The 26,989-nt window shown below is 45.6% G+C and overlaps 2 protein-coding genes across 2 annotated transcripts; both read right to left on the reverse strand.

The window, feature by feature from the left end:
- Positions 1-317: 317 nt before the first annotated feature.
- On the reverse strand, positions 318-7,194 carry ART4 (ADP-ribosyltransferase 4 (inactive) (Dombrock blood group); the record flags this gene model as incomplete). The annotated part of the gene is made up of 3 exons (XM_084618016.1): positions 318-409; positions 2,136-2,853; positions 7,123-7,194. 3 exons carry the CDS (start codon positions 7,192-7,194, stop codon positions 318-320), a joined length of 882 nt encoding a protein of 293 aa, XP_084474142.1.
- A 3,984-nt stretch (positions 7,195-11,178) lies between these two features.
- LOC311514667 (osteocalcin-like) lies at positions 11,179-20,265 on the reverse strand. The gene is made up of 4 exons (XM_084617285.1): positions 19,576-20,265; positions 15,900-15,935; positions 13,743-13,815; positions 11,179-12,626 (listed from the first exon to the last, which is right to left on the reverse strand). Exons 1-4 carry the CDS (start codon positions 19,640-19,642, stop codon positions 12,497-12,499), a joined length of 306 nt encoding a protein of 101 aa, XP_084473411.1. The 5' UTR covers positions 19,643-20,265; the 3' UTR covers positions 11,179-12,496.
- Positions 20,266-26,989: the final 6,724 nt, after the last annotated feature.

Here is a 26,989-nt window from a genome sequence, read left to right on the forward strand (position 1 = left end):
ATGTGAACTCCTTAACAGTTAACCATTCAACTAATAGAATTTTAATAGGTTAAAAGGTTACTATTTTTAAACCCTATTTACACCCCTACTTTGAATGTACACCTAGGAGCCTGATTTTGCTAGGGATTAAACGCCTCCTTTGAAATTCTGAGCACCCTTAACTCATTGAAGTCAGGGGAGTTAGAGGGAAAATTGCAGGAGGTGTTCAGCACCTTGTAGCATCAGTCATCTCTGTGGCTGGTTACTGTAAATCCCTCGCACCCATAACTCATTCCTTTTTACACAGCACATGAATCCTTCTGTGATCAGGGAAAGAGTCACTGTCTGGTGGAGTAGAAGAAAGCACTGATCACACAAGAAAGAAAGACAGTGACTGGAGGAGTGTGGATACAGCTCTTGCTGCTTGAAGCTGCAAAAGAATCAAAAGATTTGTTCTTTAGAAATTCAGCCTAGAGCTTCAATGCACATCTTAACATAGCTCCTTCCTAGAACTGGCATTTCCTCATAAAATATTTTAAATGAATAAACACACTCATTCTGCTGAACAGGTTCAGATTATAAAAACCAAACAACAACAAAACCAAATATTTGCCCAGAATTCATAACATAATAGTCCAAACTTATTCCTTCCTCAAGTTTGACTGTATTGGTAATTGGAATAATAGCACAACATAAATCTCAGCTCAGTCTTGGCTGTTTCTAAGGTTTCCCTGCAGAGACCTCTCTGTCCAAGACTCTAATTCTGTCCAGAGAATCTCTTCACCTCCTTTGTATCCTGGTGGAGTTAAACCTCACCTGCCACAATGAGTAAGTAGAATTTACTCGTCGGATTTATGCAGAATTCTAACACAGTTAATAAAAATCTGCCACCTTGTTACAGAACCATATTAAAGTAAAAAATCTCAAAACCCACTTACTCAATCAGCATTTCCAGAATACACTCTAATTGACAATAAGATTTAGCCCTAAAAATGTGACAGATTTTTGGTTTTGTTGGCGTTTCAATAGGAATCAAAATCAGACTTACAATGGCATTGTGAATGCAACTTTAACTAGTGAGAAACCTTCGCCTCGCCATTCTACACTACATGCGCCTGCTGAGCTGGGACTAAAATTCTGGTCCTATACCTCCAAAAACACAGGCCTGTATCATTGCAGCTAAACAAAGACTGGTTTTACATGCCAATTACAGAAGGCAACATACACACTGTGCCCAGTATATATATTTATATATATAATGGAAGCTGGTTGCAACTTGAACTATGAAAAGGCCACTCTCTCTGCAGATTGCTGCCTTTTTTGGTGTCTGCCCTACCACAGTCCTGAAAGGACTTAGCAAGGAATGTTTATGACCCTTCTTATTGACTGAGATCTGCACTGGAGCAGCAACTTGCTGCTGTGCTGTCAACTTCATGAACAGAAGCAGTCTGTGCTTCAAGTCTACCTACTATTTTGTCTTAGTACTAGGCAGTTGCTTTCATTTTCTGAATGGTGTTCTGTGCTCAAAGGTTGCATTGACCATTATTGTCCTGGGACGAAAACTAAGAGCCCACTGAATAAGTACGTTGCACATCACTCTCCAATAAGGTAAGGAACCACAGCCTGCTCCAGCCAGGACTTCCGATCCACATGCAAGTTTTCCAGCTGTTTGTCAATTAAATGTCATCCAGACTGTAATTCTTATAACCCCTCCAAAACCTCTGACTGTTGCTAACTCTGTTTAATCTTCACCACTGTTAGCAACATTGGGACCCCAGTTGTAGATGGCTCTGCAGTTCTGGCAGCTATTTCCAGCATCATGCTGGGATTTTGCCAAGGGAATGTAGGTGGGAGTAATGGAAGCGTGGAAGGAAGGGCACCTGGTTAGACTCAGGTTCCTTAGCAAGCAGTCTCTGTTAGAACTTTAACCTATACACTACAAAATGTCCACTTTCATCCCTCCACCAACACCACCTTTCATAGCAGCCAGAAAACCCATGACAGTGCACACTCAATCATAGGACACTCCTGGCTTCCTCTGCCCCAGGGAAGACATTAGGCCTGAAACATGTGATGTGGTGCAGCAGGGTGAGCTGTCAGGGGTGCCTGTCAAGACCACCCTGGGTCTCCATTATGAGAGTTTCTACATACAGTACCTTTCAGGAGCTGGCAGTTGTATTGGCTGTAATTTCCCACAGAGAACAGATAGAGGTGGTTACCACTTGGTGTTCGGCTGAAGTTTCTGACCTGGAATATCTCATAGGGTGGGATGAGGACCTCCCTCTCGTAGAAGTAGTGGGAGAAGTGTTCCACAACTGCCCCTAAGCAAGTCGTCATGGTGAATATTGTTTCATTCCCAAATCTCTGTGCTTCCTTCCGGAGGAGTGAAGTAGAGGTGAAGCGGCCAAACCGCACTTTGGTGCCCAACTCAGCCTCAAAATACAGGCCTTTTACCCCCCGGTGCACCTGGTAGCACTTTTTTCTTGTGATGCCACTCTTCCATCTCCTCACCAATTGAATGGCTGTAGTCAGGTAGAAGTGGAGGTATTTGAAAGGGAAGCTGTTTCTGTAGTGCTCTGGGGATCTCCCAGCTCTGGAGACAGCCCAGTTCAAATCAGAGTGCAGCGAGGTGTTCATGGTGTAAGCCATGAGGGCTACGGCGTGATTCTCCTGCATCTCCCTCAGCAGAGCCATTGGCTTTTTTGACCAGACCAGCTTTGCTTTCTCCCAGATGCTGGAATAGTTCTTATTATTACCCAATTCCTTTTGGAAATAGTCTCCTCGGTCCAGTTCTTCCATTACCTGCTCACAGCAACCCTGGTACTGGTCATCAAAGGAATCTGGTGCCATATCCATAAGAATGTGGGAGACGGCCTGCAACATAAAGGTAATACATGTTTATCCTCAAGAATGGGACCCTGTTAGTTTGTGTGTATATGTATGTCAATAAATCAGATTGTCTCTACTATTTTTGTCCTGCTACAGAGATCCCAGAGTGCACGGTGGTGCATTAGAAGCTCACAGCACAGTGAGCTTGTCAACAGCTTGTCATTTTGAGCTTGTCAACAGCACATATGCAACTTTGCTCATTTTTGTACCAGTTTCCCTGTGAGAGAATATTGACCAGGATACTACCATTGTTTCACTTCATGAAGCTCAATATTGGAGGCCTAAGGAGTGTTCATAGGTAGGCTGGGAATGCATGCAATAGCCAGAGGATATGAGGTTAGGACACAGTGACAGGGCTGAAGAAAGGAACATTCACTTGGTCTCAGATAGATTTGGGGTCTAGGAAGTGGTAGAATACTCACTTAGGTTCTAGACAGACTCAGAAACTTGCGGTGAGGGGCTACTCAGCTCAGAGCTATGGCTCTGAGGTTGCCTTTCACATTGTGTTCCCTGCATTGGGTGCAGTGAGGACATTACTCATGAGGCTTTCTGCATGTTGCCAGTTCAAATGCACAAAGACCCACGTGCAGCAATTTATCTCAGCTCTGACAAATGGAAGAAGCCCCCTAAATGAACAAAAGTAACTATATCTCCAGTGTCTCCACTCCCTTTTAATGAGAAAGGTAGGTAGGTGGATGAAGGTAGTCGGGTGGACCACCGGTAGCCTAACTCTGCCTGGCAAGTGCTTCAGTGGCAAGTGTAGGAACCTGTAATGCAATATGTTAATTGTGCAATGCTGTGGGAGTGCACTAGAGAGGTGAATTTATTCCTGATGCCCTGGTTGGAGCTAGCTGCAATTTTTTTTTTTGTCAAAACAGTTGTCTGTTGGAGAATGCCCTTTCACCAAAACTGAAATTGTTCACAAAATCATATTGATTTCAATGACATTTTGTTGAGTGAAAAAATTAGAAAAAATGTTTTGAAAATGTCAAAATGGAACATTTTGACATTTTCAGAATGGTAACTTTTTATTTTTCATGTCAAAATTTACTTTATTTTGTATTTTAAATTTTAAAAAGCATTGAAATTGAAACAAAATGCTTTGATTGAACCAAAACAAAGAGGTATTTTTGTTCTGGAATTTCATGATGTGAAAAATGTTGAAATTTTGGCTTTTTGTCCTGGCTCAGGACAAAACAAATATCAAAATTTCATGATTTTTCATAGCATGAAAATCAATTTTTCAGCCAGCTCTAGCCCTGTTACATCAAAGTAGATGTTCTATCTGCAGGGCTTTTTACATAATGTGGGATAAAAACAGTCCCATAGCAAATTATTAACAAAATATCTTCCACATCTTACAAATCCTAAACCACATGAACAGTCTGTACTCATATTATTCATCCTAATGGAGCTGGTTGGACTAATCATGCAAGCTAACACTTGACAATGATTAGGTTGTTGGTGTGCTGAGATCACTGCCTATCATGCTGATCAATAGTAGAATCATAGAATCGTAGAGTTGTAAGAGACCTCAGGAGGTCATCTAGTCCAACCCCCTGCTCAAAGCAGGACCAACACCAACTGAATCATCCCAGCCAGGGCTTTGTCAAGGTAGGCCTTAAAAACCTCTAAGGATGGAGATTCCACCACCTCCCTAGGTAACCCATTCCAGTGCTTCACCACCCTCCTAGCGAAAAAGTTTTTCCTAATATCCAACCCAGAGCTGTCCTTATCCATATGCAAAGTACACAGCTGCGTACGGCACCAGGAGATTTGGGGCACCACATTTCCTGGTACGCTGTGCAACTGCACGCTGCTCCAGCCCCTGCTCCACCCCAGTCCTGTCCCCACTCCACCCCTGACCCAAAGCCCCCATCCCTGCTCCGCCCTGCCCCGACTCTTCCCACCCCCGCCCCGCCCCTTCCCACCCGGTTTGGCCCCAGCCCCACCCCCACTCCCCTGAGGAGTGCAGTAGGGCTGGGCCTGCACTTACCGGCAGCAGGAAGTGCAGCGGTCTAGCCCCAGCCACGCCGCCGGTGAGTGCTGGGGGGTGGTTCCCCCCTGTTCCCCAAGCCAGCCCCTCCCCCCGGGGCAGCCTGGGGCCAGCCCCCCCCCCCCCCACGGAGGCCTCCCCCCCAGTAGGGGGGGCTGCATAGGGCCCTAGAATAGCTTGGGATGCCCTGATCCAACCTAGACCTCCCCCACTGCAACTTGAGACCATTGCTCCTTGTTCTGTCATCTGCCACCACTGGGAACAGCCTGGCTCCATCCTCTTTGGAACCCCCCTTCAGGGAGTTGAAGGCTGCTATCAAATCCCCCCTCACTTTTCTCTTCCGCAGACTAAATAAGCCCAGTTCCCTCAGACTCTCCTCATAAGTCATGTGAACCAGCCCCCTGATAATTTCCATTGCCCTCCACCAGACTCTCTCCAATTTGTCCACATCCTTTCTGTAGTGGGGCCCAAAACTGGACACAATACTCCAGATGCAGGTTCACCAATGCCAAATAGAGGGGAATAATTGCTTCCCTCAATCTGCTGGCAGTGCTCCTACTAATGCAGCCCAATATGCCATTAGGGCTTCTTGGCAACAAGGGCGCACTGCTGACTCATAGCCAGCTTCTCGTCCACGGTAATCCCCAGGTCCTTTTCTGCAGAACTGCTGCTTAGCCAGTCAGTCTCCAACCTGTAACGGTGCATGGGATTCTTCCATCCTCAGTGCAGGACTCTGCACTTGTCCTTGTTGAACTTCATCAGATTTCTTCTGGCCCAATCCTCCAATTTGTCTAGGCCACCCTGAACCTTATCCCTACCCTCCAGCATATCTGCCTCTAGATACTGGGGTCTCTAGTCCTTTAACCTTCTCTTCTAATGTGGAGATCAGCTTGCACTTCATACAGAAAAAGTTGCTTCTATCCTCTGGGAGAAAGACAAACATGGCACATCCTGTGCAGATCACAACAGCTGATCACTCACTATCCATATTGTCTTCCTTCTAAGAGCCTCTTCAGATGTTGTATTTACTGCTCACAGAAGCTTGAAAGGCAAAAACCTCTGTGGGAACTGCCCCCAGGCAAACTCCCTCTGTTTGCCTCTCCTCCGTTCCCCGCTCGTACAGATTGTGTACAATGGTTCAGCAATATTGTGTCATTGTTTCCATTTACTCCCGGTCTGTATCTATCTGTTATCTCTTGTCTTAGATTGTAAACTCTTTAAGGCAGGGACTGCCTTTTTGTTCTGTGTTTATACAGCGCCTAGCACAATGGGGTCTTAGTCTGTGGCTGGGGCTCCTAGGCGCTACGATATACAATGTACTATATACATTATAACTGGGCCCTATAACAGAAAATAATATCTAGTGTATTCTGTTTGTGTGGTTGTACAGCTGATTAACTAAAAGAAAAGGAGTACTTGTGGCACCTTAGAGACTAACCAATTTATTTGAGCATAAGCTTTCATGAGCTACAGCTCACTTCATCGGATGCATCGGAGCTGTAGCTCACGAAAGCTTATGCTCAAATAAATTGGTTAGTCTCTAAGGTGCCACAAGTCCTCCTGTTCTTTTTGTGAATACAGACTAACACAGCTGTTACTCTGAAAGCTGATTAACTGTTGATAGTGGTTCTTATCCCTGAAAACCTTCTGTAATCATACATCAATATAATGCATGTGATAATATAATTGATTGCTCTTTTCACTGTTGGGTTTTAAGTGGGCTTTGGCTAAACATCATATCCAGTTATTTGATATTTGGCTGACTACAAGTAGACACTCAGTTCACCATGAACATTCATCCTCACCCCTCACTTGGAAAAGGGCCCCTAAGTGAAAGCACTGACTGGGCCAGTGGAATTAACAGCATGGACCTCACTGTTTTGGGACACAACTTCTCTACCCAGAGTATCTTAAATATTTTTTGGGAGAATCCCAAACGCAGTCACATGGGATGGAGAAATTACCAAGAACATCTCTGTACCATCTAAGAAAGATTGTACTGATTGGCCATTTCCTTGATGTTCAACCACAAACATTCCCTGGGAAAACGTGACTTGAAAACGGAGGGCATTTCTAACAATGCAATCAGAAGGGTTAGAGAAGGTGAGAAATGGTACACAGCAAGTGAAAGCAAAGTAGTTCTCATGCTAAGCTTGATTCAAAGCCCACTGAAGAGAATGGAAATACAGCCATCATCCACAATGGGCTTTGGAGCAGCCACTCTCTGAGCAACTTCACAGCTTCAAATAAAGTACAACCTTTTCACCTCTCGTCAGCCTCAGCAGGGAGAAGATCAGCAACAGCAGGAAGCTCAGTAGATCAGCTGTCATCCCAGAGTCCACAGGAGATCTTCTACAGGACATTGAACTCCCACAGAGCCAGAAGAGGGGGCTGCCCTCTCTTTCTTATGGATGTTTTGCTCTTTTCTCTTTTAATGTCATAAATTGAATTCCAACAAATCTGCAGTGTGAAATTTACACTCAGATATGAGTCAATATTCTTTCTTTTCCTTTCCCAGAGCTGGGATCACTCATCGGACTCAGGCTGCAGTTTGGAGGACAGTAATTTAGAACCAAGGCGAGAACATATCGGAAGTAATAGCTCCAAATTTAAAATAAATTTTGTAAAAATGATATCCAAAAGAAATGGTCTAGGTCTTTTAAATGACAGTTTCTCCTCTACTCCAGTCCCAATCGCTATGCATTCACCTGGTCTTTATCAGTTCACGTAATGTTGAGATTTCCTATGGTCTTTTCTCTTTTCCTTCTGGCTCATGAAGGTTCCTTATGCCAGGCCCTGTTCAAATCCCGTTAATAGTCCCAAGAGAGAGAGAAGACTCAGACCTATGAGGCACCCAAGACAGCTCTCTTCTGTGCATTTACATGACAAGATGAGGTTGAGTGAAATAAACTATCTCCAGCCAAAAGTTTAATGAACAACATTAAAGGAATGCAGGGTTCTGATAAAGGCAGAACTGAGATGCCTCTCTGGTTCAGAACCCATCTGGCACGACAGATAACACAGCTGCCTCTTCCCTTCTTGCCCTACCCTGTCCTAGCCTCTCAAACCACACTGCTGCCCATCCCATTCTAATCCTTTTTCATATATTTTTAAATGAATATATTGCTTGTGAAAGGTGCCTGACTCAGCTACGCAACCAAGCTCTGCTTGCCAGCTGCTCCTCACCAAATGAAAGACTGCTGTTCTTGGCCTCCCTGGATGAGACTGCCAACAAAGGAGCCAAACAGTGGCCAAAGTTGCAGGTGATGTGGGCATTTGTCCCATAAATGCACTACACTGAGACCCACTAGCTAGTTTTACACATCACAGAACAGGGACAGAAGGTAGCAACTTTCAGTCCCTGCTGACTGGCTGGATTCCAACTAGTGCCTTGCGAGAGGCTGTATGTCCCATTCCAATTTAGGGCTTCCACGTGAGCTCATTTTGAGGAGCAGTCCTGGTTTGGGGGGGAGAGGCTGCCCCATACCCTGTAAGAAGCAGCTTGCACAACACAGAAACAGACCTGAATAGGGATGGCCCAAAGTTTTTGCGGGCCCTTTGATATTCAAGCTCAGAACCAATGTGGACACAAGAACAAATGGATATAAACTGGCCATCAGGAAGTTTAGACTTGAAATTAGACCAAGGTTTCTAACCGTCAGAGGAGTGAAGTTCTGGAACAGCCTTCCAAGGGAAGCAGTGTGGGCAAAAAATATATCTGGCTTCAAGACTAAGCTTGATAAGTTTATGGAAGGGATGGTATGATGGGATAGCCTAATTTTGGCAATTAATTGATCTTCAACTATTAGCCGTAGATATGCCCAATGGCCTGTGATGGGATGTTAGATGGGGTGGGATCTGAGTTACCACAAATAATTCTTTCCTGGGTGTCTGGCTGGTGAGTCTTGTCCACATGCTAGGGTTTAGCTGATCGCCATATTTGGGGTTGGGAAGGAATTTTCCCTTCTGACCTTAAAGTCTGTGATTCTATGATTCTATAAAAGTTGCATATGCTGGGCCCCATTCAGCAATCTACACTAATCCTCCCGCAACAGCAGCTTCCCACCTCTTTGTGACCGCCCACCCATTAGGCTGTGATGAGCCCTCCCATTCACTTACCATGCTCTGTGGGCTATGATGATTGCTCTACATAGAACAAGAGCCAAAGAACAGTTCTCTCTATGTGTGGCAGGGGAAGGGAGACAGGAGATTCAATCACTAGCACAGTTTGCTAGCACTGGGGTCAGATGGGATTATGGATGGAAAGTCAAGGATGATGCTCTGACTAGCCGGTCAGGTACACAGGGGTGTTTGTGGCTTGGTTCATCTGAAAGAAACAGGTCCCTGTCAATGTTCCCTCTAATTTTTGACAGGCCGTGTGCGCAAAAAATGTCTTCTGTGCAAATTGTTGTGCGTGCGGTGTTTCGCCGTGTGCGCAGGGTTTAGAATCTGTGTGCGTGCGCAGACGCACACAGCTTAGAGGGAACAGTGGTCCCTGTGCCACCACATAGATGACATAGGCATCATTGGTGCTGAAATATAATCAGGGGTTGGCATGATATCCTTATATCATGACACTGCCTCTGAATGTTATAACACTGGGTCATGACATGTCAGTGATGTAAAGGCATTTGCACCCTTGTGCTGATGTCACATTGTGCCTCAGAGGACAATGTAATAAAGGCAGCCAACCTCCTTCTAATTCTTTGAACTGTCCAGTCATCTCTGTCCTTATTTTTTAAAGCATGAGGTCTCAGCCTTCGGATCATGTCCCCTTTGGAAGGATCACAAGCATATGTCAAGGCCCTGGCCCTTCCCAAATTGCTAATTAGATTAGACTAACCAATCCTGACTATATCCCAGCTAGACTGAAAAGAGTCCTGGTATAAAAATGGTTGAGAACCACTGTTATCGGGTATTTGAATTTTGGCAGAGCTACCCCATTTGAAGGCTCTAAGCAGGAATATTTTTCCCCCCTCCCACACACAACACATACTAAAAAAGCGAAGAGCCCCCCCTCACCCCCCCCTCAAGCTGCTGAGAGCCCTAAGCAATTGCTTAGTCATCTTATGCCTAGTGCAGACACTGTTTAACTAATCAGGAGATAAATCCCACATGTATCTAGGTTGGAATTTCAGAGTTGGCGTCAGTTCACAAATCTGACTGTGCATATCATGCCCACTTGCCATTTATCCCTTCCCACTGAACCCTTAGGCCTTTGCTTCTATGTATATTTTAGCAAGACGATAATGGGAGATTAGCCTGCATTTGGAGTGCAGGGTTCATGCAGAGCTCTGAAAATGTAAAATGCTTTAGTGGTGCCACGTGCTCTTTCACTGAGTGAAATGAAATGCCCGTTAGGTGGCAGCAGAGGATATGTAATGATGAGAGAGGGCTGCAAAACTATAAGCAGCTTGTGCCACTGTGAGACCCCTCTGTGTATACTTTACCCTCCACACTCAGCGATGCATGCCTGCCCTAAACAAAGCCCATCCCAAACCATACACGCTCCATAAGGTTCACACTATCTCTATGAGCTTGCTAGGATGCCCATATCAGCAGTACATCGTTATTTCAGTTTGTTACAGGTGTATCCCACAAACACACGCTGTCCCCAAGTGAGGTGGGGTTCCACTTATAGAAGGAACAATTGGCCTGTGTCTTTGAAGGAGCTCCAGTCACCCAGCTCAGATATATACCTACGCTGTGCAGACTGAAAGGCCTAGTACCTTTTCACCCACATGGTACAATACGAGGTACCTATCTGGGGCTAGACATTCCTGTAGCCCTTCTCTCAACTGCAGAGCCAAGAGGGGCAGGTATTTCATTCAGACCCACATCTCTTTCTCTTTACAGTTGGAGTGAGACTCTCAGAGAAGGAAAAACGTTTATTTCTCTTTCCAAAAGAGTACGTTCCTCCAGGGGAGAGTTGGGATTCCCATTAAGGTCAGTGAGAACTAAGTCTATTTCTACATGAACATGGGGACTGGGTTCACCTCTTATCCCAGTATGAAGAAGGTCTCTCCAGGGGAAGGAAGAATTCAACTAATGGTAAAGTAGGATCCACCTTTCCCTGACACAGTCTTATTCAGGTATCACTTCATTGATTTCAATGTAATTACTCCTGATTAACACTGGGATAAGTGAGAGGAGAATCAGGCCAATGTTGTTGTTTCCTGTTCAGTACCCATCTTTGCTACAGAGAGAGAGCTTTATCTTCCAGACCTCTCTTCCACCCCAGTTGAATCTCACCACCTCTCACTCCCCACTGGATGCTGGACACATGAACAGAGAGAAGCAAAACACAAACCTGCTTTACTTAACCAGCGTTTATTATAGCCAACAGCTGGGGATGATTTCACCAGCCACCATCTGAATTTTGCTGCTAAGCAGACACCTGCCCCTCTGGAGAACCTGACATCTCCCTTACAGAACAGAATATATGATGGTACAGGTGAAATTTCAGAAAGTTGCTTATGCATAACACTCATAAAAAGATACCTGCATGAATTTGCAAAGAGGAAAGATACATATTGGGGATCGGCAAACCAACTGGGATAAACCTGGCACTGACCCAACCCAACCCAACCCTGAACTGACCCCTTTTTTTGTTGAAGATTCATAAAAATTCAATTAACTTTTTGTTTTATTTTTACAGCTGCCTCTGTATATTTGTTGTTGTTGTTGTTGTTGTTTCAGCCAGGACCAGAAACATAAGTGCCCAACTAATTCTGAGGAACAGCTTTTTGTTTGGGTATTTTCAGCCTGACCAGAAACAGGGTGTACCAGAAGTAGCAGAGATTTCCACCCCAATTTTGCAGGTCCAAGAAGCTCAGTGAAGTATATAAAATCAAGGTGCTTAGTTGAATGGAACCACCAAACCTTTATAAATCTCCCCACTGTATTTTCCATTGACTGCATCCAATGAAGTGAGCTGTAGCTCACGAAAGCTCATGCTCAAATAAATTTGTTAGTCTCTAAGGTGCCAGAAGTACTCCTTTTCTTTTTACCAAACCTTTAGTGGTTCATGTGTTGTCACAAACATACACTTGGGCTGATCATCCCATTCTGGAACCTGATGGTGGCAAACTGCTGAACTTTCCCCTTCACAACAGGAAGCATCAGGACCCTTCCCTTTCCAGTGAGTGCATAAGGATCGCTGCTCTCCACAGCACACCCACACGCACTGTTGTATTGCTCATATTATTCACCCCTCATCTTGTATTTTTTTGGCAGGGGAGGGAGCACAAAAGATCTTGCTGCCACCCTTTGTCATATTTTGAGTTTCTTCAGAAGAATCTCCTCTTTCTAAACTTGCTCTGGAACTTCTGTGGGAAGCAGATAAGATGGATTCTCCTCACCTTCCTTTCTCTGAAGAAGCTCAAAATACCATGGGAGGCCACAGAGGGGAATGCCTTTGGTAGAAGGATCACAACTAGTATTCAGCAGTCTCGGACTGGAAAATGGATATATGGGGTAACTTTTGCCATTGTGCACTCATCAGTGCTGAGCAGAATTGAAGTGGGCCCAATCTACCTCTCCCTTTTCCTTCCTTCCCTTCCTCCCACTACCCCAGTCTTTATGGAGGTCAGACTGAACCCTAGCCAGGTGAGGGAAGGGACAGTCTCTTCTTCAGAATCTCCCAAAGTAACGCTGATATGCAGCATGAAATCCCACATGTTCGGACAGGTAGTCACAGGGGGCATAGTTTTCACACTGTTCCTTCCTCAGCTCCATTGGGGATTTGTACAATTCATAGTACCTGCAGTAGACAAAGAGAAAGATGCCACTCATGACTCATCAGACTCCTATGCCACCTGCTGAACTCAGGGAGAATGATTACCCAGCATTCCCTAGAGATGGACTCCCTCATAGTGAATATGATATTTACCTACAAAGGGTTAGAACCTAGTCCCTTTGATTAATGTCCAGGCATGGGAGGGAGCTCTATCAGTTGGGGATTGAAGCCAATTCCCTATCTTGTCCACAAGGCTCTAACAGCTAAAGATAGAACCCAGGCTCCCTGGTTATTGTTCCAGGGGAGTGGGTCGGGTCTACCAGCTGGGACTTTACCCCAGGAACCTTAGTTATCCTTTCAGAAGCTTTACTAACTGGGGATTAAACCCAAGCCTTTAACTACCATCCAACGATGCTCAACTAGAAATGTCTTATCCCTCAGGGCCTCTGTGAGATGTAGCTTGGTGACCTCTCCCAGGACGTATGTGAAGCATGTTCTTGTGTCAATCTGTCAGCCAAAGTTCTCTGAGTCCCTGTCTCCAGGAGTGCTGTAAAAAAAGGTCTGCTTGCTATAGTATCTGGGCCTAGTCAGAATGAAAAGCCAGTCTGATCTGACCTCATCCCTGCAGCAGAGCTGAGCTCAGAGCAGGAACTGAAGGCAAAGATGAAACCTCCTCAGTGCGCCCTGTGCAGTGGGTTGCTTTGGTCTCTGATGCAGGCTAGAGCAGCCTCTAACTTGCACCCCACTCTCCCTGGCCCCTAAGGGCAGTTCAATTAGCCAGAATTACCAGCAGCCTAGGAATGCTAGCCAAGTACACCCCTTCCTGAAATACTCCAAGCAACGCATCTGGCATGCCCCTGTGCTGGGGGCTCTTACCGGAGGTGATGTAAAGCTGACTATGGTCATTCTATGTCTGTCAGAGACTCCTCAGGGGATATTTATGGCCCTTTAAGGAAGAATGGGCCACTTGTTTCCAGTAAGTGTCTCCGGCATCCTTTTTTTCTGCTTCTGCGTGTGAGGATGTTATCCCAGACATGAATCAAATTCCTTGCCAGATCCCACTGCCTTCCTATCTCTCTCTGAAATAATCCATACACAGTTCAGTCCTGAACCCAGCTGGTGAGGTAGGGAAGATTTTACCTTTCATAATAGGGGTAGGACCTCTTCTGCCTCCTCACAAAGGCATTGGCTGTTTCTCTTTTTACCTTGACACCTGCCATGGGAGAATAGAACGGTGGGTTAGAGCTTTGGGGCTGCCCTCCTTTAGACCAAATACTAGAGTGCCCTCTGGAGATGGAACTCCTGCTATCCCTCATCACAGTCACTCCCCACCCTACTTCCCAGTGCACATCTGCCTACCCCAGCCTCCACAGTTCTGTCTCCCTCTCTTCAACTGTTGCAGGGACCTATCTCCCCCTCCACTCCAACCTACTTGGTCTCAGGGCCAAGTTCCCCCTTGGTCATGAACTCCAGGAGCATGAGTCTCTTGTCACTTACCCTGATGTAAATCTGGAGCAAAGCTATTGCAGTCAGTGGAGTCACAGGAGCAGTAGGAGAAGAGACTCAAGCCCCAAATCTGCAGGGACATGGTTCCCTCTCTCTCCAGTCCTGATGACCTTAGAGTTTTGCCTTCTTCTATACAATCTGACCCAACCTAATATGGACTGTCCCACTGGCCATTGCACAGTGAAGCCTTGGTACCAATGTCTTCAGAGCACCCCAAGGTGACTGAAGGCAGTGGAGGTTGTGTCACTGGCTGTTGCCTGCTGAGACACTGGTGTCCACGCAGCCAGAATACCTTTAAGTGACTGTAAGAAGGCTGTGCTTATGAATATTGGTGCCCATGTGTGCAGAGTGCTCGGAAAGATTTTGAGACTATTGCCAACGGGGAAATACACCGCTAATCTCTGCACAGAGAGATCCTAGTGCTCGTGTGTGGAGAGTCTTGAGAGAACAGAGGACCCTGCACCCCTTCCCCCAGCACACTGAGCACTCATGGAGAGTTTTGGATACCTGTGTTTGGGGAATGCTCCGAGATGGCTGCCAGGCTCTTCCTGCATAGAGGTTGTACCATTCCCAGCTCAGCTCAGCTCCTTAACCCAGGCTTTCAACTGCCAGCAAAATGTTCTTTCTGATGCCAGATTAGTTGGCCAGTGAGAGAGCCCAGCTCATGGGGAGAGAAGGGGTTATCTCTGGGGACCAACTGGCAAGCTGAGCTCAGGTCAGGTCTGAAATACCACCTACAAATAAACCTTCACTGTAAGAAGTGCCAGCAATTACAACCTCCCTTGTAAAGGTGTTTCTCTCTCTCTCTCTCTCTCTCCTCTCTCTCTCTCTTCCCTCCCCTCCCCCCATGTTTTGATTGGTTCTCTGGGAAATTCCAGCTTTAATTATCCCCAGCAGCAATTTATCCCTCGACCTATGGGACAAGAGAGGGGAAAGAGGGGGCCAAGAGAGCCAGGAGATAGTTTTCCTAATGGATTTCTGTGAGCCAGGCTGCAGAGCAGAGTGAGGGACAGGGGAACATTTCAGACCCTAAACTCAGGTCCCACCCTGAACTGAACAGAATATGCACAGTCAGTACATAGTCCAAACGTACCCTTTTTCTGCTAGTTGAAATTGCAGTGATACAACATAAAGCTCAGCCTAAACTTTCTCCCAACACTTGACTGTTCTTAGGTTTTCCCTCAAGGGACCTCTCTGTCCCAAACCCTAGCTCTCTTTGTCACTCCATCTCCCTCATATCCCAGTGGAGCTAATAAGCTTCTCTTGCCACAGCAAGTCAGCAGAACTACTAACTGAGCAGCTTGGTGCATGTTTCTAACTCCTGCATGTTTCTAACTCCAGCCAACAGAGGAGCCCTGCCATTCTGTGACATCCATTATGGGTATCCCTCTGTTCTGCTATTACTTCAGCTAGCTCACACCCTAATCCCCATGTAGCTCCCAGGGCAACATGATTGTTGACTGGCCTGCCTCATGTCCTGGTTTATCTGAGAGTTGAAAACCTCAGCCTGCTCATGTCACTGCTGCCTGCTTCCTACTGTTTGCAGGGTCTTCAGTTCCACCAGGCCATGTGAAAATTGGACCTTTAGTTGTCACGGGTGTTCTGCTGAGGCGAGAGGACTCATGATGACACCTGCTATAGATCTCAGTGTTGGTCAAGGAAGGAGAAAGAAACGAGAGGATTCCATAAGCATCTCACTCATTCCCTAATCCTGATAATGGGAAAGATGGAGGCAGATGCAGGGCTTGAGACACTTGCAGAGATGGGGGAAAGTCATAGCAAGATACTCACCTTCAACACCGTGTGATTCCAAGGAGTCCTTTGAATCTGGAAAACAAAGAATAGGAGTCAGGGGATACCATGCAGGAACCAAACAAGTGACTCCAGTCCTTGGCCCCCATTGGATGACTGTATCTCCCTCCCTTATTGGGCAACATCATTTCCCTTCCCACATTGGGAATTTTTATCTCTCTGCCCCCACTAGGGCCTTGTCCGCACTAGAAGTCTGGGGCAAAAATTTCCCACCATTGCTAATACTGGTTCAGCTCTATCAGTGTCACCAGAGTTTATAGGGTATCTCTGCATGAGAGCGGGAAGGTGTAAATTCCAGCTCACAAAGATATACTTGACCTAACTCTGATTGAGCCCCGTGCACTGCAAACAGGAGTGTGGCTGCAGCAGTGTGAGCAGCTGGCGGGGCTATCCCTCCAAGTATGATCCTGTCCAAGAACATAGGTACATACTCAGGATGGCTAGCCACTCCTGCCGATCAGCGTTAGCACAGGTATGTCCACCAGCGCTGGAATCATGTCTCCAGCTCTAGTGTAGACAAATGCATAGTGTCATTTCAGCTTGCTTGGAGCAAGATGACATAGTGATAAAAATGCCAAGATGGGAAGCCTGTCTACATTAGAGATACGATCAAAAGAACTTCAGTGGTGGTAGAAATAATGGGAAATTTTGCCCAAAATGCCTAGTGTAGACGCAGCCTGGATGGCACCATCTCTCCTCCTTCTCCACTGAGAAGGTGTGTTTCTTTGTTCTCTCTGAGGAGCTGAGGGTCTTTGACAGAATGTGAAGAGGAGGCAGGTATTAAAATACTTAGGAATAGTCCTGCCCTCTGGAGCACTGTAGACCAGAACTGAGGTACAGGGAAGAATGTAATGTCTGTGTTCGTGTCACAACACCAGCTTTCCAGTCATCTAAAGAGGAACATAAGAACGGCCATACTGGGTTAGACCAAAGGTCCATCTAGCCCAGTATTCTGTCTTCCGACAGTGACCAATGCCAGGTGCCCCAGAGGGAATGAACAGAACAGGTAATCATCAAGGGATCCATCCCCTGTCGCCCATTCCAGCTTCTGGCAACCAGAGGATAGGGACATAAGAACATAAGAACCCACTGTATGTACCAAATTCATTCTTAATTCTAACCTTCGATGGTCCCTGCAATCACCCAAGGGGAATTCCCTCTGATCTTACTGGGGGCCATACTCTGTTTGCCACTCCATACCACACGGGCTCTGCTCTAGTTCTTCACATATCGCTCTTCCACCCATGGCAAATCCCATCTGCTGTTGTATTAGAAGTGTATTTAAGGGGACAAAGAAGATTTAGGAACATAAATATGTTGATTAATTGCTAGATTGTAAACTCTTTGGGGGGAGGGTTGTGGTTTTTTGTTGTGGTTTTTTCCAAAGCACCGTGTGCATTTACACCAGCAAGACACATTTGTTGTCTGATCAGACCCTGCAGACTATTTGTGGAGAAAGGTGCTATTCAGCATGAGTCTGGGTATCCAAGTTTGACCCTAAGTCATTTAGGTTTAGCTTGTGACCCTCAGGCTCATGTTAAATACACCTTACTTAAGTAGTACCATTGACTTCAATGGGTCTGATTTGCAGAGTAAGGTCTTACTCAGCTTGAGCATGGGCATCAGAATCTGGCCGTTACCTAGCAGCGTCTGAGAGCTAACCAGCAGTTTTGCGGTGTCACATTCACCACAGTGAAGAGAAAGGGGAAAATAGTAGATGTCTTATTCACTACGTTCCAAATGAACTCTACCCCCAAGCAGTCCCCAGCTCCTCTTCTCAGCCATGCAAACAACCTGCCACCAGAGGCAGGCGGGGGAAGTTAACCTGGCCAACTTTCTTCTACCCCATCCCCTTCCCTCTGCCCCTAGAGGAGATAAGCAGACTTCACACCACCCCCATCTTTAGTCAAAGCTCCCCAGGCAGCCTCGTCATGGTCATTCTGCCCCAGTACACCCCATGCACCTGTCCCCCAGTGCTGTGCTCATTTGAAGTTCATGTGAGTCTAGAGCACTGACTCCCACACTGCATTGAATCCCCCAGCCCTTAGCCATAGAGAACCCAGCAGAGCAGCAGCCCTCATCAGAGTCTTAGTAATAATGTGATTAATAATAGTTCCAGTGTTTTTCATCTGAGGATCTCCAGGTGATCACCAAACACTAACTAGTTAATTCTCCCAATTACCTTGTGATTTAGGTAAGCACTATAATCCCCATATTACAGCTGGAAAAACTGAGGCACAGAGAGGTAAGTGATTTGCCTAGGGTAACACAGCAGAGAATAGACACTAGGACATTTGACCCCCAGCCTCCTGTACTAGACACTACCAGCAGGTAAGGCAGGCAGATGAAGGATTGTACTAAGGGAGATAGAAAGTAGTGACCACGTTGATACCCCCTTCACCTCCGCCTCTGAGGAGAAGGTTGCAGATGAGAGGGAATGGGGAGTCTTTAACTTAATGCTTTTTAACCTTAGAAAGATTCAGGAGTTCAACTGTGAGTTTTGGCAAAGGTATTGGCCAGTTCCTGTTTTATCCAAAGTGTGCCACCTATACCAGGAGACAATGAGTCTTTACGAAATGTCAGAGGGCAACATGCTGTCTGCTGTAGAATGGAGCCCTCTGGAAATCTCTAGGTTTGTGGAGCCAATCTGTATTTTGCACTCCACATGGAAACTGATAAAGGACCCAGACTAATGAACAGACTGGTATACAATAGCTGCTTTAGAGCAGACTGTCCAGGAATGAAGGAGAGAAGCTCTCTGAGGGGAAAACAATCAAAGATTAAAAACTGTGTTGCAAAATATTAACTAATTTCTCACCCATCTGATGCCTGTGAGAGCGTATTTCGTTTACAGGGTCATCTTTAACATAGAGGAATTTAACACTGACGAGAACTGGCGTAGTACAGGCAAGTACAGGGCAAGCTTTCTACCCTTCCTGTCCCATCCCTGTCCATTCTGTATAAAGCAGAGAGAGGCTGAACACTTGCTATTTCAGATCTAGGTCTCCCACCCCGCTCCAGCTGTGCAGCTCACCCCTCTATGGCTACTTCAGCTATTTCCTATTTAAGAGGGTTCTGGAGCTTGCCTCCCAGCTGTAGTTTATATCCTATAACCATATTTTTTTAACAGTATCACTGCCATTTTTTCCATTGTGCCTTCAAAACCTCTCCCAGTCCAACATATTTCAATGGAATTAAAAAGTGTAGCTTTATTTTTCTCCTCAGATGTCTCTGGGCACGGTACAACTTTCCAGGGTTGTCAGATATAACATAGCCTTCCCCAGTGTCCATCCAGTTTAGCTAATTCCTCTCAATTCTGACCTGCAGCGAAATCCATTTGTCCAAAACTGGGGACCTAGTTTTGCTAATTCACCTAAATCCTAAACTGGATTTCTGAGATTGCCAGTCATGCCCAATTGTGCAATAGTTTGTGTCCTAGTGGAGGCAAATGTCTATTTTGGATTAGGCTGGAGACCCCCAAACCCATTCTTATTTGTGACCTATATAATATAACACCTTGCCAGTGCAGTAGCCCATTGTATACTGCCTAGCCCCAATCAGGTCTCCTCTTGAGCAGGCAGTCTTCTCAGGTTTTAAGTGTTCAATAATACACTCAGAGAACACTCCAGGTGAGATAAATGCTGTGTCCCCTTACCTCTTTCACAATAGCAGGAGACTGCCAGGGCCAGGGTCAGGAGTAGCAGCACCAGAAGTTTCCTCATCTTCTCCTTTTTGTCTAACGCGATTCTGCAGCCTCAGAGCTTCTCTAGGAGGGTTCTGGAACTTGCCTCCCAGCTGCAGTTTATATCCTGTGACCATCTGGAGAGATCAGGACTCTGGCCAGAGTCTCTCGAACTTTTACATTCCTGTGTCCCAGCTCCAACACAAAGCTTCGCATTTGCGCCAATAGATATCCGGTCCTGGCAGCCATGTGCACATCCAACTCAGTCCAAAGGCTCATGGCACTTCCAGATGACTTTATGGAGCTCCAAATGCTACTTTTAAAGAAAAGGGGGAAAAAAGCTTAATTACAAACATCCCATAGTTTAGTGTTGAGCGAGAAAGCAATTCCAGCTGCATGGAGGAGAGGCAATTGGAAAGAACCTTCATGTCATGACGTGGTGCAGCCGATGAAGGGCCATTAGCCCATTTTTGCTAATGAAACAATCTTACACCTCTGACAATCTGAATTTAATCAAATCCTGCCTCAGCTCAAATAAGATGATCTTAGTTTAGTCTCTGGCATGCTGAGGTCCCCACAGACGCAGTTTTCCTTCTGTGAGACAAGTGGAAAATGGTAAAACTGGAAATGGCAAGCTTGGCACATTGGCTTGCGTGGAAGGAACTCACCACATCACTCTTCACCTATTCCTCTGACCTGCTCAGGAACTCCTTCCAGACAAAATCATATGGAAGGATCCACTGTGCAATGCTGGGCAGGGGGAGCTGAGCAGAGAAGGCAGAAGGAGGAAATGAAGGTTAGTAATCTGATCTGTTCCAATCTCAAAACTAAGCAGCACTGTGCTCAGTTGTTTCAGGATTGCTTTCATCCAAATCAAGACTGATTTGAAATAATGCCCCAGAATGAAGCTAGGGGCACGTTGCTGCAGGAAGTGGCATCATTCAGATAAGGTATAAAACCAAGCTAAATTTCTGGGGTCAGACAGTACAGCTAGGCCTATATATACCACCTGAATATCCCACAATGCTTTTTGAAAGAGAATTAGCCTCAGTATCCTGGCCAAATTGCAATTTGGCCAGTTACATTCTGTCTGCCTAAATTCCCCCTGTAGTGTCAAGTAGATACGACATGTGATAGTTCCTGTCCTAAGATGTTGTTTGTACACTATTAAATGCCTACCAAAGAGACTGCTGCATGGCAAGGGAAGGAGGAAGTGATCCCTCCAGAGCCCAGTTTTCAAAAATGGGCCCCTCACTCTGCGTTTGGTGATTTTAGACGCCCCAAAGCATGTGTATACACAGGAAATGGGGAGGATGTGGCAGCAGTAGGGGGCAGAAGGAACAGTGAGTTGAAGATTAGGAAGAAGGAATAAGGGGCAACTACATAGGTCTGGGCAGGATGAAAAAAAAGAGGAGATGCACAGCATTGAAGGATGAAAAGGAAATGCAAAAAGATGAGCCTAGAGAGACAAGGTGTGTGAGGTAATATATTTTATTAGAACAACAGAATTCAATTTCCTGGGTTATCTACTATCCTAGGACCAACACAGCTACAACAATATTGCATATGAAAGATGACCCGGTAAGACAAGGCGGTGAGGTAATTGGACCAACTTCCATTAAAAGGTATTACCTCACCCACCTTGTCTCTCTAATGACCTGGGACCGACAGAGCTGCAACAACACTGCAAGTGACCCTGTAAGAGTCGGAAGAGTATCTGAGATGGAGTCCTGCCCCTCTAGGGCATCTAGGTGAAACATAAATGCTTTCAAGAGGGGTCTGGAGCAGTGCCAGGTTTACAATGGTGCCAGTGGTGCTATGGAGCCGGGCCCATGCTCAGAAGGAGCCCTGGCCTGCTCTGCTTGCACTGTGCCCTGAGACCCCGCCAGCCCGCTGTCTCCCCCCACCCTGCCCACCACTTGCTCCTCTCGGCCTGACCGCCGAGGGCTCCTCTTCATCCCCTGGCTCCAATCCGCCGACTTCTCTCTGCCCCCTGACCAGACCCCAGTGCACCTCCGGCACCGGGCAGTCTTTGCTTCCCACCACTTGTGGGGCTCCACCTGTCTCCCTGGAGCTGAGCTGCCCAGGACTGGTTCAGAAGCCTGGCTAGTCTCAGCCAGTTCGGGGGAGACAGTGTGTGGGGCCTGACTGGGCCCCTCCAGGCAAGTGGGTCCTGAGGGAGCCCAGCTGGGGCAGGCCCTGGCCTGGCTGATTGTACCACTCCCGAGGAGCCAGAGCGATTCCCCACCCCGGGACCAGCCCCGGCTGCACTGGCAGCTCAGCTCAGCAGACAGTTGCCTCCCAGCAGGGCCGGTGAGTGCAGCCGGGAGGCAGGGCATGGGGGAGTGGGTGTCTGGAGGGCCTGGGTGGGGGGGTGCTGGGCTGTGAGGGGGTGAAGAAGAGCTGTGTGTGCTGGTGTCTTTTCTGGTCCTGGCCTCTCCCACCCTTAGTTAATTTTTCCTGGTTTGTGAATGGTTGGATTGGCATACATCTCTATCATTCCCCCAGCTCCTGCTGCACTATCCAAGGGTCCATTATATATCTGTGTGTGTATGTGTGCTATACAGCTAGCTCTCTGTGTATGGGTATGAGAAAGTACAGTGCATATGTGTGGAAAACATTTATTAAATCTTAACTCTGCCAAATCAAATGTGATTTTCACTAGACTAATCAAAGGCACATCTACAACCTAGGGGCTATGTTTCTGCCAAATGTTAAGATTCCATCAGCTCTGGAGTTGTTCAAAGAAAGAGGATAACATTTTTCTTAGCAGAATAACTGCCTTTTTCACCCTTTCATACTTGAAAATGGCTCACTTGATTTGGAAGGATGGTTAGAAAAAATATGTCCCTTGACTGAGAGCAAACATATCAAATTTCAGCTGAAAATAGAAAAGCATTAAAAAACAATGGAAAAATGTCCTTTAAAATGGAAACCCTTAGGCAGCCTTAAGTATAGACCTTGCTATGATTCCTATGTATAATATCTATGTGTGTAAGTGTTTAATAATAGATTTACTTGGAGAGCATTATTCAGCTATTAGATTCCTCTGGGCTCTGTACAGATTTTCAGAAAGCATGTGTTTCCTGATAAATAAAGGAGACATAGTTGAAACTCAAGCTGTGTGGAAGTCTGCTTGTTTGTGTCTATAGTTTACATTTATTCAGTTTAATAAGCGCTTCCAGCTTAAGATGATATGTGGTCCCATATATTATGGCAATGTGTATGTATGGAATACATGAAGATGTGGGGTGCTATAAAGGATTTAAAACATGAGTTTTAGATAGCTGGATTGCTCATAATTGGTACAGCCATGAGTAAATTATGCAGGTGATCTCAAATGAGCACTGCTAAAACCTTTATACCATACCACATTATGCTTTATTCTCTACATGCCATGTATTGTACGGGGGGAGGGAAAGATTTTATAAACATATCAGAACTCTTTTTTATTGCATTGTGATTGTTTCTTATATCTCTACACAGGTAACTCTGTATGCCTTAATTGGCATTTGTTCATCTGTTCAGAGCTCAGACATAAAAATGTTACAACTTTAAGGTCTGATATCTTGGGATTTTCAAGATCTAGATGTAAATTCTGCTTTGGGCCCCATTGGAAAGTTGGGAATTTCCCCTTTCAAGTTGGGTAGAGAACCCATTTCTAAGCTTGATGCATCATGAAATCAGGCCACTGGTGGAGAACTTAAATATTGCCTGAGCTACAGTCTCAAACTTGGGTAAATTTGTGGTCTGGCATATGGGGAAATTGCACATTCTGGGGAAAGAGGCAGGGTGTTTTTAAGCATCTGTTTAGAATGTTAGAATCAGTCTCAGAGGACATAGATTATATGGCAGTATTCAGATGAGGTGCTCCAGGGTCAATAAAACCTCAGCAACATGCACTCCCGCTTCCCTCCCATAGATGTTAGCAGGACTCCCTATGGGCTTATTTCAACTGTTCCCATTTAAAAAAAATAAAAATCCACTATTAAAAATTTTTTCAACCTCTAAAAATCTGTTTCACCTTTTGAAAATAGCTCCGTGTCCCCAGGCTGCACTGCATGTACCACAGATGATTTCAACTTGCTGGGAAACGTTCAAAGGATGGCCTGGCTTGAGGTGCCGGAGTTAAGAAAAAGTTATATGGGGCTTTTCTATCCACCTCCAGACAATTCAAACGAAAGGCAGTTGAGCCACCAGCGTGCAGTAATTGCACTGCTACAGGAATCCTTGGTGATGGTCACCCCCCCTCATTCCCAGTCCTGACACTGACAGTATACATACCGACCATACACACACAATGCCACCATAGTACAGGAGCCATTAGTAGTGCCTGCTTCTCTCTTCTCTGTTCCCTACCAGCACTGCACCTCTCTCACCACAACAGGAGCCATTAAAAAACAAAGTATTGGTGTGAGTGGATGTGTAGCAGAAAACTGTAAATCCAACTGATGTAACTGATATCGTTCCTCTGAAGTATATGCTTTCTTTTTTCAACAAACCTAATCCACCTCCTCCCTTTGATCTGGGAAGGACTGGGATTGTGTGAGTTTGTATATCAACCCAACCACTGCTTTTAACTCTTTTATTCCATATTAGCTTTTGCCTGAGAACCAGGGGATTTGAGTCTCCTCTCACTGTGAATTTACATTGGTTTAATTCCATTGACTTGGCTGGAAGTCCTGAGTAATGTAAATGAGAGAAGAACTCACCCAAGAAGATTAAACTAAACTGGGTCAGATTCTCAACTGGTGTAAATCAATTTTAGTTCATAAAGTTTGGCAGTGCCACTTCCCACCAGCTGGGAATCTGGCTGTCTCTAGGAGGTTTGCTTTCTGTATGATTTTGTATGTACTTGTGGTTTATAGATGCGGTTAATTTTTTGTTTGTTTGTTTCCCTGACTGCTTGAACCAGACATAGAGAAGATTTGTTCTTTCTTCTCTGCACATTTTCCCCTATATTATTTCCATGCTTTTGTGTGAGTTAGTAAGTTTAAGGAAACAATAGACCATTGATTACTTTAAGGCACAAGAGGCTCCTGAATTCTCAAAACAACTTTCTGCAGCTTTAAAATAACCACTCTTTGCCAGGGCCAATGATCATTCGTTGTTTACCACAGTTCCAAAATAAAGACTTAACCCTGGTGCTGTATAGTGATTTGCTCCCTGCAGTTTAGTAAGGCAGATGCTGCTTGCCGAGGGTTAAGTCTTTATTTTGGAACTGTGGTAGAGTCTCCAAAGATAAGATTGAAGCCTGATTATGAACTTGACACTGTCCTGCTGAAATAAACCAACCAACCCATCTGAAATGCTTCATGTGTGAAGTGATTGCAGAGTAGACTTTTTGTTGGTGAAAGTGTAAGGCAATTTGTACAAGGCACTTTGGAGTGATGAGTGTTTTAAAGAAATGAGATATTTTTTGCTTCCTGGAAAGTTTCCTATTTATTTATTTTGCTTGTCATATCTCAAAAAGACTTGACCTAGAGATTCTACATTTGTTTAATCCTGTTGGGCTCAGTAACCATTAGTTCCTTTGACTAGTTTAGAAGAGTTAAGAATTTAGGGTCAATTGGTGGCTGAGCCATATACATGTGCCGAGGGAGAGAGGAATGAAAGGAGCCACATCCCCTCTTGCACAGGCCACAAGAGGCCCAGATACAATTACAGTCTCTGTGCTTCCTTTGCATGCCCTAAAGAGAGTGGCAGAGAGCTGGGGCCAGGCACATGGAGGAGAGTAGGCTTCATTCGTAGTAGAGGCCATGTCATGCTCTCTGTCTGCGCTCCCCCAGGGAGAGGGCAGATCCACATCACCCCCAACACTGGGATGTTACAACTGGTTGAAAAAAACAGTTTAAAAATGCGACTCTTTCTGTAATATTTTTGAAATGTTTTCCAAGTTCAGGGAAATGTTTAGAAAGTCTAACCATCTCGGTCAGCATCTAAATGCACAATTGAGCCCTCAGTTATTCCATGCAGTTTTGATAATGTTTGAGCTCCCTGTGATTGCATGTCGGACACTGTAATCTATGCCTGATGCAACGCAGATACTCCAGTGCTTGCATGGCCCTTTGTTGGCAGACCATGCTCCTCTTAATCTGCAGGCTTCATGTTTCCTAAAGCTCAGATCAGAACAGCTTCTCCATATACTAGGCTAGGTGGGAGGGAACAGGCACCCGAGAGCCACTTGTGGGAAGCAAGAGGAGTCTGAGGGGAATGGGGAGAGAAAACAATTTAGGATGGAGGAAGTGGGCCCATGTGACCACTGCAATTTTCAGCCCTGCAGCCTCAAAGATCTGTAAGGAGCAGGGAACAGTGCACAGGAAGTGTCTATGCAGTAGGGGCAGCAGAATTACCATGTGGACTTTCTAAGCCTCATATAGAGGCTTGATGTGGGAATATTCACTGCCCATGGTTTCTGTCACAGATCCATTCTTAGAAACATTGACTTTTAATTTAAAAAAATCATTAAACTTGAGCAAAAATTGAAAATGCATATAACTTCAGGGAAAAGTGCCTTCAAAGAACAATGATAAATAAAAAAAGATTGAAAGTGTATAAATGCAAAATTCAGGGCACCCAAACAATCTGAAATCAATTCCATCCTTTGCCACCCTCTGTGATTATCATATAATCTAAGAAATAAATACTGGTGTCATGTACAGTGAGGTAAATCCAGAGTAACTCCACTGAAGTCTATGGAACTAATCTGGATTTACATCCGTGAAACTGAGATTGGCATTTGACTAGAAGGATACTTTTAGGGTATGTCTACACTATGAAATTAGGTCGATTTCATAGAAGTCGATTTTTAGAAATCGATTTTATACAGTCAATTGTGTGTGTCCCCTCTAAGTGCATTATGTGCGTCCTCACTACCGTGGCTAGCATTGACTCACAGAGCGGTGCACTGTGGGAAACTATCCCACAGTTCCCGCAGTCTCCGCTGCCCACTGGAATTCTGGGTTAAGCTCCCAATGCCTGATGGGGCAAAAACATTGTTGCGGATGGTTTGGGGTACATGTCGTCAGGTCCCCCTCCTTACCTCCCTTCCTCCCTCCGTGAAAGCAATGGCAGACAATCGTTTTGCGCCTTTTTTCCTGGGTTACCCGTACAGACGACATACCACGGCAAGCATGGAGCCCGCTCAGCTCACAGTCACCGTACGTCTCCTGGGTACTGCTGGCAGACGTGGTACTGCATTGCTACACAGCAGCAGCTCCTTGCCTTCGCGGCAGACAGTGCAGTAGGACTGATAGCCGTCGTACGTCTCCTGGGTGCTCCTGGCAGACCTTGGTGAGGTCGATCAGGGGTGCCTGGACAGACATGGCTATCCTCTTCTTAGAGCACCGAATGGGAGTGACTCCAGGTCATTCTCTTCTTTAAGTTT

Source organism: Lepidochelys olivacea (genome assembly GCF_965140295.1).
Source record: "Lepidochelys olivacea isolate rLepOli2 genome assembly, chromosome: 1".
Taxonomy (NCBI): domain Eukaryota; kingdom Metazoa; phylum Chordata; order Testudines; family Cheloniidae; genus Lepidochelys; species Lepidochelys olivacea.